The 16,392-nt window shown below is 41.6% G+C and overlaps 1 protein-coding gene across 1 annotated transcript in view; it reads left to right on the top strand.

Moving 5' to 3' along the window:
• Ankfn1 (ankyrin repeat and fibronectin type III domain containing 1) overlaps nucleotides 1–16,392 on the top strand; it is a 163,038-nt gene that overhangs the window by 18,765 nt on the left and 127,881 nt on the right. The window contains exon 3 of the mRNA XM_013117616.3: nucleotides 2,242–2,452. Coding sequence (XP_012973070.3) covers nucleotides 2,242–2,452 — 211 coding nt within the window. The remainder of the gene's footprint in view (nucleotides 1–2,241; nucleotides 2,453–16,392) is intronic.

Here is a 16,392-nt window from a genome sequence, read left to right as displayed (position 1 = left end):
ACTGTCATGGCAATTAGACCATAGCCAGCAGCATGCTGAGTATATTACAGATGTTCTCAGTAGTTTTCGGCACTGGCTATGGGTCAAAGCATCTGGCACATATTCACATGATCGACGAGAGTATTTTTGCAGGGAGGTAAGGGCTCCATTTGAGATTAAAGCAGAAGTAAGTCCTGGCCTTCCAAGATAGAAGCAAAGTTAGAGTTTGGAGGAGGAAATAACTTAAAAGGGATAGTAAAATATGGCAGGCAAGAAACTAGAGACACTAATAATCATAAGCAAATGTACACTGGAGACAGGACAAATGTTTTGATTTTGAATTAATTTGTTTTCTAATATGGTTTCCCATTTCACACCCATCTTCTGGGAGGGCTTAGTTGGGGTTAGTTAGTGACCTAAGCATCAGAAGGCAGACTGTAGAAAAGCCACTTTTCTACTCAGTACGGTGTCTTGCAGCAAGAGAATAGCATACCAAAATAGCCTTCTCCTCTGGGTCCCTATTGTCAAAACAAGCATTTGCATACTCATTTCATATTTTCCCAAGGTTCCTATGCTATGGTATGTGCTCAGCCGAAACTGACTGGCAAGTCTTGGATAGGGAAAATCAATTTTTGATGAGACTAAAAATAAAGTCTTCCCACCCAAACATTGGGTCACTGAGGCTCTTCCATGTATTAATCAGATCCTAGCACTAAGTCGAGGCCAATGGCAACCCAGCATCTCTAAGAGCCAGTCAATTCTTACAGAAACAACATACACATGCAGAGGTCGGATATGCCTCCATCCTCCCTGGCGAGCTACCAAAAAATAGTTTTTGTGAGATCTTTTTTGTTTATTGTTAATCTTTTACAAAACTTTTCCCAAAGAGCCATATTGTCCATGTTATTTTTTTCTATAGATGATTTGTAGTTCATAAATATTCAACTTGTGTCCCTCTTAAACAATTATCCACTCAGCATTGTAGCCCTCCTTGGAAAGCCACTTCAACCTCTCCCCTCAGCTCAAAAATGCTACATGTGTAATGATTGGGGGCCCGAGCTAAGAGATTGTGGGATTATAATGGCCAGGGTATATAATAGTAAGTTCTATTGTAGCTATGGCAAAAACAAAAACTCCTGACAGCCTAAGGGAGTAAGGGTTTATTCAGGATTATGGCTTAAAGTTCATGGCCGCTTGGCTTCATGCCCTTGGCAGATCTTCAGGACAGGAATGTATGGCAGAAGCTGTTCTTCAGTTCTTGGTGAATGAGAACAGAAAGGAGTATACAGGAAAAGACCTAGGCAAGACAAATGTCCAATGACATGCCCCCAGTGACTGACTTCCTCCACCTTGTCCTCACCTTCTTCCTTTCACTGCCTCCCAATTATGCTACCACAGTGTGAATGCATCAAAGATTTCATCCATTGGCTGGATCAGACCTCTTTAACTCTAGTGTCTGTAGAAGCACCCTCAACAGTACACTCAGAAGTTTTGTCCAGACATCATCTGAGTGCTTCTGAACCCAGTGAAACTAATAATAATAATTAACCTTAAATAAAGTAGACCTAAGAATATAGGCATCAGCAGCCTGCAGGTGGTAGAGGGAAATGACAAGCAGCATTTGAAGTTTAGGAAGATTACTCTTGTAACGGTGGTATAGCGTCTGGGCTGATGAGATCAAGACTAACAATCAAGACCAGGGATAATAACACCTGAGGGTGGAGAAGGAGGGAAAGAGTTGAAACATAGATCGTGAACTATCGATACAAAGTAGACACTATTAAAACCACTTGTTCCCACATTATCTATGCCAGCATTCACCCAGCTGTGTTCTGCAGAACATTATCCCAAAGGTAAAGTGAAATATAACAAAGACATATTAACATGACTAAAAGCCTTGAGGGATGCTACAGAAAACAAAGGAGTAACGACTTAATCCAGGATTTAAGAACATCTTTTAATAGCCTAACAAACAAAATCCCTCCAGCAGCAGACTGGCTGCAGGGAGTTGATTTCCTCACTGCCTTATACAGTGGGCCACACAGCACAGTACCACACCAACCCATCACATCTAAATGTGTGTGGTCAGGGCCTACTAGGAAACATGGAAGGGCCAACAGAGTGCTGAATTTGAGAATCACATGATAAATGATAGTACTATAGTCACCCACTTGTATGTATTCCAGTGAGCCCTAAAACAATCTCTGAAGTCCTGAGATATTGCCTGTGACAATGTACCAACCTGTTTTTCTTTGTCTCCAGAATTTCCAGGGCAATGAAGCCATGTTTGAGGCAGTTGAGCAGCAGGACCTAGATGCCGTGCAACTCCTACTCTACCAGTATACACCAGAAGAACTAGATCTGAACACACCAAACAGCGAGGGACTGACACCCCTGGACATTGCCATCATGACCAATAATGTGCCCATTGCTAGGATTCTTCTGCGGACAGGAGCCCGAGAAAGTCCACACTGTAAGTAAATCTAAACATAAAGGCCCATGTCATCCATCAGATCTTTTCTCTATGCCACCAAAATGACTATACAGGAAAGGTTGGTAAACACAGACCATGAAACCCTTTATGTGTTTCCAAATGCTGTAATGCAAAGATCAATTAGTGTTTATCAGTCTAAGCACTTCATTGTTCACTAATGAAAATACAATCCATGTTATTGAAAGGAAACCTCTCCAAATGACTTTCTTAAAAATTTAATCCAAGCTTCCAGGTATATGTGATCTTCAAATGATGATACAGAATTGGGAAGCATTTGTAGGAAATGGGTGAGCAATTGTTTGCGTGCAGGGCCTTTACTCAGACACTCACAAACACTGAGTGAAGACTGTCCCAAGTCTAGGGATGCAGTCACAAACTAGATAAACTCCTTGATCTCATAGAGCACTTGTAGCTTAGTGGAAGAGACTTCCAATAAGCAAATGGATTAATAACTACAACATGAATTCAAATTGTGGTAAATGCTATGAAAAAAAAAGAAATGAGTAGCAAGAAGTTGATAAAGGAAGGGTCAATTTTAAACAGGATTAGGCAAGAGAACCTTAGCTGATGTGGAACAGCATGACTGAGTCCAAGATGATATAAAGTAATTAGCCATCAGAGGTGAGGTCCATTCTGGGAAGATTCAATGGTAAGTAGAAGTCTTGAGATAGTCAGAAAGAAAGCTGAAGCATTGGAATAGAGCAAATAAAGGGGCTGACTGGATGAAGTCACCAGGACCAGATATTTCAGGGCCTGGTAGCAATGCTAAAATGTTCTACTCTAAAGACTGAATGTAATGGAGAGGCAGTGCCATGGTCTGTGAATGCCGTGGTCTGTTTTACTTTGGAGGGTCGCTATGATGCTCTGTAAAAGACAATCAGGGGAGAGGCAGTTGTAGAGTTGGGACAATCAGTCAAGGGACTACTTTAATGAATGGTCAATGGAACAGGAGTCAGCTGATGGGACTAACATGACAGTAAGGTTGACCAGAGACAGATGTCAGACAGAAGATAGACAGATGGATGGATGGTAGAAGATAGTAGATAGATAATGATAGACAAGATAGACAATTGGCAGATGATAGGCATGGTAGATTATTGATGACTAACATAGAGATATGTGATAGAGATGATAAGTTATTGGTAGGTTGAAAGATAATAGAGACACAGAGACAGAATTTGTACACCTCAAAATTCACTCATTAAAAAATGTATTGTTCTTTAGTAAGGCAGAACCAGGGAACCATCACCATAATCATTTAAGAACTTGTTTATCCCGCTAGACAAATCCCACTCCCTTTGCTTCTTACTCTTTGACCTCCTCACCATCCTTACCCTAGGAGAAATCAATAGTTATTTTGTGTTGTTGCTGTTTTCACCAATTTGCCTCTTCTGGACTTTTCATACAATGGAATCATATGCAATGTGATTAACTAGGTTCTACTCTGAGTACTTTAAACATATTGACAGCTTCAGTCCTCACAGCATCATGATGACAGAGCTCATATTCTCCTTGATGCAAACTCTCTGATCCAATAACCACAGTGGTTCAATGCCACAGTTTTTATGTTCTCCAAACAACTCACCAAACTGTTGTTTCTCACACTGATTCACTTATTTCCAAGCGGTGAGCCCCAGGTTAGAGGAAGTTCATACATGATTAGAGGTCACATCTCAGTGCCAGATCTCATAAACTATCACCACCCAGAGACTAAGTACAGAGACAGACGCTCATATCAGAACACTTTCAAAAAAAAAAAAAAAAACTAAGCTTACCAAGCCAATATCAAAGAGCATGAGGAGTAGTGGGAGATGAGGACCTCTTCAGAAGAGTAGCCTGGCCAGAGAGCTGCTCCTTCTTAGCAAAATTTGAATATTCAGAAGGATCATTTAAAAACATAAAGGAAGATTAAGTTGGGAGGAATCTCTGCTACCTTCTGATTCATTTGCAATAATGTCTATCCTCAAGATTCAGCAAGACAGAGGTGGAGAGAGAATTAAAGGGTTTGGACACAGTGTACAGACTAAGCCCCCATTCTATAAGAACAAGGAGACTATTCATGTAGCCGTTACCACTCCTTGTACCCTGAGCTGGATGAAACATTAGTCCTCCTCACCTGAGACTCTACAGAAGTGTGCATTTTCTCTGTGAACTCTAAGACTCCCAATGTGCCCAAGCCCTTCCATTTATAATTCAGCTTCCATAGAAGTGCTCATGTGCTTGCTGGGCTGGGGATATGGTTGTTAGCAGAATACCTATGTAGCATGCACAAAGCCCTGACCTCAGTCTTTAACACCCACCACAGAAACTGAGCATGGTGGTGTATGTCTGTAATTCTAGCACCTGGGAAGTGTGGGCACAGGGATCTGAAGTTCAAGGTCATCCTTGGCAAGAAAGCAAGTTCAGGGTAATCTGAGTCATAAGAGTCAGTACTCAAGTACTAACTATCTGGTAAACCAAAACCAAATATGCTAAAAATTCTGGATTTCCCTTGCTCTCACTGGGATGATGACCATATTGTTATCACAAAGTTGCAAAAAGAGGAACAGTAAGTTAAAATGGTTAGGCTATGGGAATACGGACACCTAAGTTAGCTTGGCCACCCAAAAAATCAAAATGATATCTACAGACTCAAACATATGCAAAATGACAAAGAAATATTGACTGGGTGTCCTTGATGTCCCTGCACACATTACTTCTGAGTTTTAACACTAGTATTTCTGCATATTGTTAAATGAGTTTTCAAGATGACTTACTTGTGATTATGAAAAGGTAAGTGATTGTGTTATTTAGATTTTCTACTGCTGTGATAATAATCCATGACCAAAAGCAACTTGAGGAAGAAAGCTTATTTTAATTTGCAGTTCCACTTCATAGTCTGTTATTGGGGCAGAAACTCAAGGCAGGGACCTGGAGACAGGAACTGACGCAGAAGTCATGCAGGAGTGCCTCTTATTGGCTTGCTCCTTGTGGTTTACTCAGCCTGCTTTCTTATGGCAGCCAGGACCACCAGCCCAGACATGACACCACCCACAGTGAGCTGGGTCCTCCTAAACCAATCATCAATCAAGAAAATGCTTCACAGGCTTACCCATGGGTCAATCTGATGGGAGCATTTCTCAGTTGAGGCTCTCTCTTCCCAAATAACTCACTAGTGGTCTAAGGTTACGCAGTAAGCAAACAGATGTCAGCGACACAAGCCCAAGTCTATTGGATGCTGCTAGTCCTGGGATCCTTCTACACATACGTATTGTCTTTCTGAATAACCACCATGGAGGGTGGCGGCCCGTGGGCTCTTGTATCTTTCCTTTCGAGCTATTTGATGAAATCCTGCGGTGCATTTATTTGTTCTCTTTGGAGCACTAGGGAGCCATTTGTGTTGGATACAGGCAGGATAGAAGAACACGATGTTTGCAGGAATTTTAAATTCACTTTCTAGATGAAGTACAAAAAAAAATAGGATTGTTTCTGTCCAGGAGTGTGAGGTTTCCTGGGAGAAAACCTGCAGCCTGCTGTCTATAACCAGAGGTAAACACCTGCTACAAACTACTCCCAAGCTGCAAAGAGAAGAAAAAAATCACAACAAAGTCTTAAATTCTTAGAATGTTCTGCATATACAAAAATGCTATTGCTTGCTGAAGAGATGGCTCATTCAGTAAAATGTATGGAGACCTAAATTTGATTCCAAGAACCCCTAAAATGAGACCAGGAACAATACTGTTACCTTGTAGCCTCAGCACAAGGAAAGGCATAGTCTGGAAACCAGCCTAGACTATTTGATGAGCTCCAGGCCAATGAGACACAGTTTCTCAAAAAAAAAAAGTTGGAAATCCCCCAAAGAATGAAGCCCAAAGTTGACCTCTGTGCCCCCCCCAGACATGCACACAACAACACACTTCCACATACCATACACATTCACATACACAAACAGGCACCTTATTCATACTCATGCACTCACATATACTAAAATAATGCTTTTCTTGACATCACCTCACTTGACTCTCACAACTGACTTATAAGGTAGGAGGTAGTTTTCTCATTATCTATGAAGAAACTAGGAAGAAGAAAAGCCAAACCATTCACCTAGCATTACCAAGCTAATGTGGTAGAGCCAGAATCTGAACCCAGACCTAACTTTCACAATTTCTCACTGCTACACAGTAGATGCTCAACTCTTTCCCCCACTTGCTCTCAATCGGCATTTCTAGTGACTCCCCACTATTTCACAGCAGAGTGTGAGGTACCCAATAGAATTCATTTCCTTCCTACTGTTCCTCTGAGTAGCTTTCTTCTCAAAACTAGCCCTATACTCTTTTAGCTTTGTCAACCAGGAAGCCTAACATGATTCAGAAGAAAGCCTTGTATGATTTGCCCCATTTGTTAACATGAATCACAACATGGTTGCATTCAGTATTTATTTCTAAAGTCATGGACCCTGAATTACAAAGCATGGATTGACAGGCAACCATATACTTCTCCCCATGAATAGGGCAAGTTCCAGAGGCTGTCAGTCAAAACTGCATTCACTAGCCTAATCAGGAAATGAATCTATCTATTCAGCAATTATTCTCTGTTCCTGTTCCTCCCACCTTTAAGCAGTGGCACAAAATAGGGTAGTTCATATATCATATATCATATAATTAAGACCCTAGTGCATACTTAAAACTAGGGATAGCATCACATATGTATGTGTGTCCATCATTATATTTAGCTCTATACATAACTACACATAATATTTCCCCTATACACACATGGTAAGAGGTTACTCATCACTAGTAATAAAATATAACAATTTAATATTACTACTCTCTCACTTTGGGAACACTATTAAGTAAAATAAATACTATTTTTGAACCCAAGGACTGCAATGTCTCAGAGGTCAACCTGATTCTTGGCGATGGCTACTTTAATGACTAACGGGTGGATAACATATACAGTGTGGACACAGTATGTATATCATGGACAAAGAGGTGATTCACACCCCAGGTGGTATGAAGGAGGACAGCACTAGACTGGATCATGCTACCCAGAACCGAGTGCAATTAAAGCCTTATGAATTGTTTATTTGGGGGAATTTTCATTGAATATGTTTGGCCCACAGTTGGCTGTGAGTAATTGAAACTGTGGAAAGTGAAACTCAGTTATTCTCAGGGGAGCTACTGTAACACTCACTCCTGTTGAGGAAAACATTGGCTGTTACTAAAAGGGCATCCCACATGTTCCCCTGCAGCTTGGAAGAGCCTAGGATACAGGCCAGAACCTGGAAGAACTGCTGCTGGGGACCACCCTAAGCACAGGAACCACAGAACTTTTACTCTGGGCATCAATAGCTTTCCAGTAGCTAAGACTCACACTCCATGGAGCGGCTGTTATCAGAGAAAGCCTTGCTATCCTTGTATATAAAAGCCCCAACCAAGCTCCTTTCTCTACCTACCCTTACCATACCCTGCTCCACCCACTAATCACAGCCCAGCAGTCACGGAGGCAGGGTTACTGAGTCATCAGTGACAGGCTTCCCAATCCGAGGCTGCCATTAAGGTGGTACCGGGAAAGCCGGCCAACACCAGTCCTAAAAACACCAGCTCCTTTGGATTCCTGCTATGTGCAGATCTGGTCACACTCATGAATATTTGCCTCATCCTTTAGTCCCAGCACCACAGACATAAAAGAAAACTTTGATAGAAACTTTAATTTTCTGACACCTCCATCTATAGGAGGAAAGGATGGAAATTTCTCAGGAACCTATACTTTGGGTTGCTTTTTCTCCTGTGATTTTCTAGGCACAGTTACAGTTTGATCTTCAGTGTGCCTGGCTAGCATCCATTGTTTACTGCCTAAAGATGTGGACCAGCAAAATTGGGAGATGCTCCTCACAGTGAATTTTTCTTCCCCTTCCCTTGACTTGCATCTTCTGGTCTTTCCAGAACCCTCCAGGTTACTGCACAGTGAACCCCTCCCACACCTCCTCTCAGAAACTGCTCGTGCCAGCCAGGATCTTTCTATTTGGAGACTTTGTGCAATCCCAGCATCACAGAGCTACAGTCACCTGCAGACAGTACAGACCCCTGTGCTGTAATCCCAGCACACAGGATGTACCTCTCGTCTCCGCTGCTGTAGTCAGGAGTCTGTGCTTCTGCTGAGAATGGTGCAGGCTGTGTCTGAGAGGTGTGACTATAAACTAATGAGGTTGGCTTTGTGTAAACAGCCGCAGCAGAAAGTCTGCAACCCAAGCCAATGTTAGTCTTTCCCGGGCCCCCCTGGGAGGCCCCACGCTCACTCCAACAGCACTGCCACTGCTCAAAACACTTTTGGGATTGTCCTCAGAGTTTGGGCATGAGAAAACCAGACTTGTTGATTAGTCACACCTGATTTTTGTTCCAAAACAGCATTGCCCAGCGTCATCGCTTTCCATGTTCCACGGACTGGGCAATTCTCAAAGGGCACAGACTCGCTGCCATTAAGAATACGGGAAACTGAGCCAGAAGTGGATCTCTCTTGAGTGAGACACATATTTTTATCTGCCTCATTAAAAGGGGTGTAAATCCTCACCCTGACTTACAATGACGTTCCTCAAAGCTTGTCTCCCACAGTGTGTCACTTCTGTCCCTTGTGCACGCAACACTGCCTTGCCACAGGGACTTTGTGCCAAATGTCCATTCCACTCGAGAAGCTTGAAGGCTTTGAATCTCAATCACTTGTTCAACATCTTATTATCCATATTTCCATACGAAGGCAAGGACTTTGCCAAATATGGAGTGCCTTGACCCTATTTTATGTTTCTAAACAGGTGGCTTTGGTCTCAGTTCCAACCACCCGTTCATTCTTTAACAGTGATAGCCACTTTCTCTTAATTTCAAAATATTTGATTGACAGCTATAATGTGCTTATCATCAAAGCATAAGAATTTGATATTTGTATACACTGCAAAGTAATTACTATAATCAAATTAATTAGTGCACTCAACATCATTCATGTTGTACATGAGACCCCCAGACTGTGTTAAGCTTCTAACTGGAAGTTTATACCATCTAATATACCTCTCCCAGCCTCCAGTGCCTGGCAACCCACCTTCTGCTCTCTAAGTCTGTGAACTGAACATTTTAAGACTCATATACATACATAATCATCAGGTTCGTCTTTTTGTGTTCTGGCTTCTCTGGGCTCATCCATATTCTTGCAAATAGCAGGATTTCCTTCCCTTGAGAGTCACCTTTTGCTTTAAATTTTTAAGTATACCCCATGTAGGTTCTTTGTCAAAACCTAAAACATTACAGATATTGTTTAACAATGCCTATGACTGCCTTTAACAATGCCTGTGTGTGCATAGGTTCCTATCCCAAATTCCCAACATTCCCATTGCTATCAATTCAAAAATTATCCATACTTCTCCCCATTCAAAACACATTCACCATCACCCAATGAAAGATAGCTACAGAGATGGCACATTTAAACCAAATACTTAGCACAAGCCAAAAATCAAATATCTGGACTGAAGGAGTTCTGGTTTCAAATTCCACATCTGACATTTAGTAAGAAAAAATCTTTAGCCTCTTCATGCCTCTGTAGGCATGGATGTAATCTTATGTTAGTTATTATCTATATCACTAAGTATTAAATCACCCCCAAACTTTGTTGCAAATGATGACATTTATCTCAGTTTCTATGAATTAGACATGTGAAACTGGTTTAGCTAAATGGATGTTGAGGGCATCCACACAATGACTATCACCTTGCAGTTGCATTGAGTTATAGGATCTGCTCCATTGCTCACCCAGAGCCGTAGCTGGCAAGAGCTCTGCATCCCTGGCTACATGGGCCTCTCTGTGTGGCATATTGATATCATGGCAATTGGCTTTCCTACATGATAAGGTTCTGAGAAGGTGAGAAAGATCAATCAAGGCAGCAAGAAGTGGCCTTTGCCACCTAATCTCAGATGTGACATGCTATTGTGACCAATTCGGCACAGTGTGTGTGTGTAAGAATGCCTAGAGAAGGCAGAGGTAAATGCATGTTACTGGAAGGCTGGTTGCTACATCGTCGATCCCTCGATCCCCGCCCCCCAGCTGTCACTCAATATAATTCTCAGGTAAAACAAAAAACCAGAATTTACCATCTGATACACAGTTTCTGCAGCAAAATAAACAGTACCAGCACATGGATTGCATGTACTGATACCCCCAATACTATACTTTACAGAGTTTGTAGAACACTGTGCAACATAGAAATCATTAGCCATGTGTAACTCACAATCTCTTAAACTATGGAACAGAATGGAGAGCTCCAGGATGAGCCCACACTCTATAGCCCACATATTGTTAACAAGGTTGCCAAGGATATATCAATAAGGAGGAAAGAATGACCTCTCTAGCTGGTGCTGTTGGATACACCCAAGCACTAAAATGAAATCAGACCCCTACCCCACACCATATACAGATCAGCACAAAATGTATTAAAGTCCTAAATATGAGACTATATGAACTTAAAAATAACGGCAAAGGGAGAAAACTCCACAATGTTGGTCCGGACAATGACTTGACAATGACTTATTTGATTTGGCTCCAAAAGTACAAGTAACAAATAACAAAAATAGTTAAGGGGACAACATCAAACTAAAACCCATTAGATAATAACAACATCTTGGAGAAGAAACAAGCAGGGATAGGAGATATCAACAAGCAGACATGTAATGGGGGGGGGTCAATACCCAAAATATGGAAGGAATTCAAATAAAAAACTCAGTTAAGAACTGGGCAAGACTCCTGAGCAAACAGACTCAAAAGAAGAGGTACAACAACCAGCAGCAATGTGGAGAAGTACTCAACGTTAACCTTAGAGAATGTGAGTAAAAGCCCACAGCAAGATATAATTTTACACTTGTCACATTGACTTTTCTAAAAAGACAAAAGAGTAAGTGCTGGTGAAGATGTGGGAAGGGAACCTTTTATGCTGTTTGGTGGGGATGGAAGTTGGTATAAACAATTTGGAAACTATATGGCATTTCCTCTAACAACTAAAAATAGCTCTAAGGATGTGGCCCACTGGCAGAGCACATGCTTAGCATATGTGATGGCCTGGGTTTGTTATTTGGCTTTTGTTTTTTTTTTTAAAAAAGCACTAAAAATAGTATTATCACATGATCCAACAATCCCACTTCTGGGTATTTACTCCAAAGATTTGGAATGATTGTCAAACAGACATCCACACTCCCAGATCCACTGCCACGCTGTCCACAGAAGCCAAGCTATGGAAGGAACCTGGCTGTCCATCAGCAGCTGGTGAGGGAAATGTGGTATGGACACACAGTGAAATACCATTTTGCCTTGATGAGAAAGGAAATTCTGCCATTTGTGACCACATGGATGCAATTGGAGAGCCTTAGACGGAGTGAAGTAGTCAGGCACGGAAACACAAATACCATATGATCTGACTTGCTCAGAGGACCTGAAGCAACCAGACTCACAGCAACAGAGAAGAAAGTGGGAGTTACAGAGGCTGGAGGGAGGGGGATGGAGAGGTAATAGCCAAACAACAGAAAATCTCAGTTTAACAGAGGACAGTGTTTTCAACCTGTCTCCCATTGTATACTTAATTACATTGTACACTTACATTTTTCTAAGACGATACATTTTAGACATCATCATCACCAAAAGTAAAGCTCTCAAGTGATGAATATGCTTTAATTAGATTATTTTCACATTGTACTAATAAATCACAGAATCACCTCATTCCCTATTAATGTGTACACTTGTAAATTGCCAATTCTCAATAAAACAAGCTTTATTTTTAAAAACGTATATAGCCCAAATCAAAAAGCATTAGAAATGTGAAGTTCATACTGGCTTTCAGAGGCTTAGTACAAAAACAAAGGGCTATAAAATGCCTAGTGTTGCACTGGTTACATGTGGAAATGATAACATGTCGGACATGTTGAGTTAGCTACATACATTTTTTAAATTAATATCCCTATTTTTAATGTCAATGAGAGAAAATTTTCCTTCGCAGCTTAGACTCTATGGTTGTGGCAAGCGTGAAGAGCATCCTCAGAAGACATGGTCATCGTACTCAAACCTCATCTGGACTCCCTAAGTAACCTGGCAAAAATGTGGAGTGTTTGCTTCTTCCCCTTGAACTGAGCTATTCCTGGGTGTGAGGGTGCCCTCTGCCTCATTAAAACTGCCCCCTTAAGGCTTCACTAGCTACTTGGAGGTTCTGCAGAACCACATACTAGGAAGCAACAGAAAGGGACACTCCCAAGCCCTTGCCCAGGTGTAACAGGTTCTAAGAAAGTCCAGTAGCAGTTAATACGAAACAGTTTCTAGGTCTCTGCAATCTTTGCAACTGGACTCTTATAGACTTCACAGCTGGAAACCCAAGAGAAGTCAAAACGGACTTTGAGTCCTGGCTCTCAACAATACAAGCAGACTGGACCCGAATACTGAAATCTCTCTGTTGTAAGGGTTTCTTTAATTTCATACATTGAATCACTAAAACGCCAGTACCTTACTTCTCTTGGCATTACTACCTTAGACAAGTTAGCTGCAGAATTATTAGAAGGTTGTGGGCTTATGATCAGCAAAGATTTTATGATCTTTTGAACTGCCCTTCTTGGTTGCCCAAAGGATATTGGCTCTCAGTGCAAGGTTTATACTAAAGTGACCTCGTTTCTCCTTTGAAATAACAGATAGCATTTACTTTGACATCATTTATGAGTGTGCTATGTTTCTAAAAAGTGGCTGGAACAGCCTTTTTAAAAAAATATCTGGAACAAGAGATTATTTTTTGGTGGAAAATACCAAGTGATTTCATAAGAACAAATTTGAGCTTATTTTTGTGTGCCTCTAAAAATCAATAGGAGTAATATTAATAAAAACCTGTGTAGAGATTATCATTGATTCAGCATGGTTTGTGAGGTGGACACCATTGTTACGCCAGTTTTCAGGTAAGAGCCTTGGGCTCAACATGGCAGAGTGACTGGCTAAGACCATACACTGTTGGACTTTGTTTGTTTGTTTAGGCTAAAAGCAAGTTTGACTTGATAAACAGTTCCAGGCACATATACAGTTCAAAAAATACAAAACTATTTCAGAAAGGCAATTTGTTTTATGTGCTTGCATCCAGTACATTAACAAACAAATCAAAGAATTCAGAAGCCAAGACCTGTGTTAACCTTTTCTTCAACTGACAGTGCGGCTGCCCAACATCTAGTCACTGATCATCACCCACAGCAGTAAGCAAACAGCCAGAGCTAAGGCAAGAGGGACCAAACTTACTCACACTAAGGCCATCATGTAGGCAAAGGAGGTGGCCTGTGGATATTTGTGGTGACTGAGATCTGGGAATGCAATTAGAAGATGTAGGACCATGTCAGCTGAAAAAAACAAAACAAAACAAAAAAACAAAAATGGCAGTTTAATGTAGAACGAGGAGCAATAGTGATGCTAGGACCAGTGTTCATGTGTTTTATTTTAAAATGTGCAGCCTGTCTAAATGTCCCTAAACCTAAGACTGGATAAAGAAAATGTACATTTAAAGAATGGAGTATTACTCAGCTGTTACAAAAAGAATGACATCATGATATTTGCAGGAAAATGCATAAAACTAGAAAAAATATTCATCCTGAGTGAGGTAACCCAGACCCAGAAAGACAGACATGGTATGTATTCACTTATAAGTGGATATTTGCTGTAAAGTCAAAGATAATCATGCTATAACCCACAGACCCACAAAGGCTAAGCATCAAGGAGGACACATGGATTTCTCTAGGACCACACATCTTTTAAGGATGCCACATGATCTCTAGGATCCCAAGTTACCTTCGGGCATTAGCTCCATTCTTGCAAACAACCATTTATAAAGTATGTTTCTGCTGAGGACAAGGACACTCCTTCAGATTCAGAGATGCTTGGGATGAATGAAGCTGCCTTTGCAAGCAGTGACCTTGTGTAGCAAAGATGGCACAAGGCTGGGGATGCTTCCAACCTGGGATAAAGATCCTTCTATCACTGAGATGAAGCGATTGCCTTAGATAATTGTTTATCTCATCAATAAGGAAGAGGAAAATGACAACAATAAAAAAGATGTTGTTAAATTGCAAAAGGGTCAGTCACCATTTAAAGGAAATGTACTCAATTTTACAAGAAGATCAAAACCTTAATTAAAATTAAAATTAGGAGCTGGAGAGACGGTTCAGTGGTTAAGAGTGATTGCTGGTCCTGCAGAGGACAGGAGTCGAGTTGCCAGTGCCAACATCGGGGTGGCTCACAACTGCCTTTATCTCCAGTCCCGAGGCATCCTGTGCCTACAGCTACATACTGACACAGAGACAACATAATTAAAAACAAGACTTTAAAATGTTCAAATTAACCTGCACATCGCCCTCATTCATATTTTCAAACTTTATGTAACTGCCAGCCAGGCCCTGTTCAACAGCTGTTGGGGGGGGGGTGGGAGCAAAATGATGAAATAGTTAAAGATCTGCAGTCTCTAAGCTAGATTCCAGCACTAGACAAAGTCCATTCAGTCCCATCACTATTTATCTCAGGATTTAAACAGTAACCCTAATTGTATTCTTGGGACACAAAGTTCCTGCCCCACCTCCCACCCCCATCCCATAGTTAATTAGCTGGGCAGGTCTTATAACAAATTCCCACTCTGAAGCACTGGGTGGTAGAAATACTGTTGATAATTAAACACCACAATAGCAGGGAGCCTGTTTCAGGGCCGTGAAGTGGTCTTGCCCCAGCCGGACGGCTTGCCACACACCCACAGACCCTCTATTGTGCTGGCTATGGCTGCTCCCAGGGACAGTCGCTGGGCTGCAGAAGGAACCGGCTGCTAGGAGAAAGAAAAAGCTAATGCTTGCAGAGGTCAGCAGTGCCGAACTCAGGAAGAAAAGAGCCGGTGATTAGAAGTGAAAGCAGAACAGGGAGACCCAGGATGGGCAGAGAAAATCAGTCAGAAAACAGGCACAACCCGCCTCCTCCCCATCTCCAACCAACCAGCCAAAACGACTGTGCCAATTACAAGCTGAATATAAACAGCAATGTATAAATAATAAGTTGATTCATATTCCATTTGGTTTAGAGAAGATTGCTCTGAGTTCTAGGAGGTATTTAAGAAGACCGCGACTAAGCCATCCTGCTTCCCTGGTTTTCAGCTTCTTCGTCTTTAAAATAAGGTTCCCATTCTCAAGTCGAACAAACAAACAAACAAAACAGTCCCCAGAGCTATTTCCAAGGTGTCAAAACCTACCCTATCACACTTCCGCTCATGATCAAATTACCCAACCCAATATAATTATCATATTCACTTGCTTTTGCCTACAGTAAATTAACCCAGTTAGGTCGATTATCTCATCTGAACAGGCGCTGCTATTGGCAGTTAAATGGGTCATTAATAATAGGCAGAAACACGACTGTTTTATAAGTCAGCTGGTTTGGTAGCACGAAAAAAATCTTTCAAAGGAGTGTTTTACTAAGCTATTAAAAAAATCCATAGGAAAAAAATATAAAGATTTGCCTGGTGAGAGGGCGGGAGAACACAGGCTGAGCTGCCTTTGAGACTTGTCCATGCGATTACCTGTGACAACAGAGGCCAGTGAGCAGTCTTAGGGACGGACACCTGGGGCTGAATCTGGGTGGGGGGGAGGAGATTTCAAAATACTTTTTCTTTTTCAAAAACACAAATCTTCAGTTTTGGGATTCCCGCCCCCATCCCCCTCCTTAAGAAACACATCTCTAGCTTCTAAACAGTATGTTCTCATTCAGTTCTGCGCGTAGAGTCCAGGGTTCTAGAAAAACACCTACACTGGAGTGTTGTGGCTCGAGGGACGGGACGCCCTCCAATCCCTGCCCTAACCACTGTCACCACTACGCCCTGCGGCAGCGGAGCACTGGGCTGTAGCCCCTCTGGGGCATGCA

This window comes from Mesocricetus auratus, unplaced genomic scaffold (assembly GCF_017639785.1).
Source record: "Mesocricetus auratus isolate SY011 unplaced genomic scaffold, BCM_Maur_2.0 Super-Scaffold_100007, whole genome shotgun sequence".
NCBI classification, from domain to species: Eukaryota; Metazoa; Chordata; class Mammalia; order Rodentia; family Cricetidae; genus Mesocricetus; species Mesocricetus auratus.
Note: the sequence above shows the minus strand (reverse complement) of the source record. Positions and strands in the feature narration are given on the sequence as shown.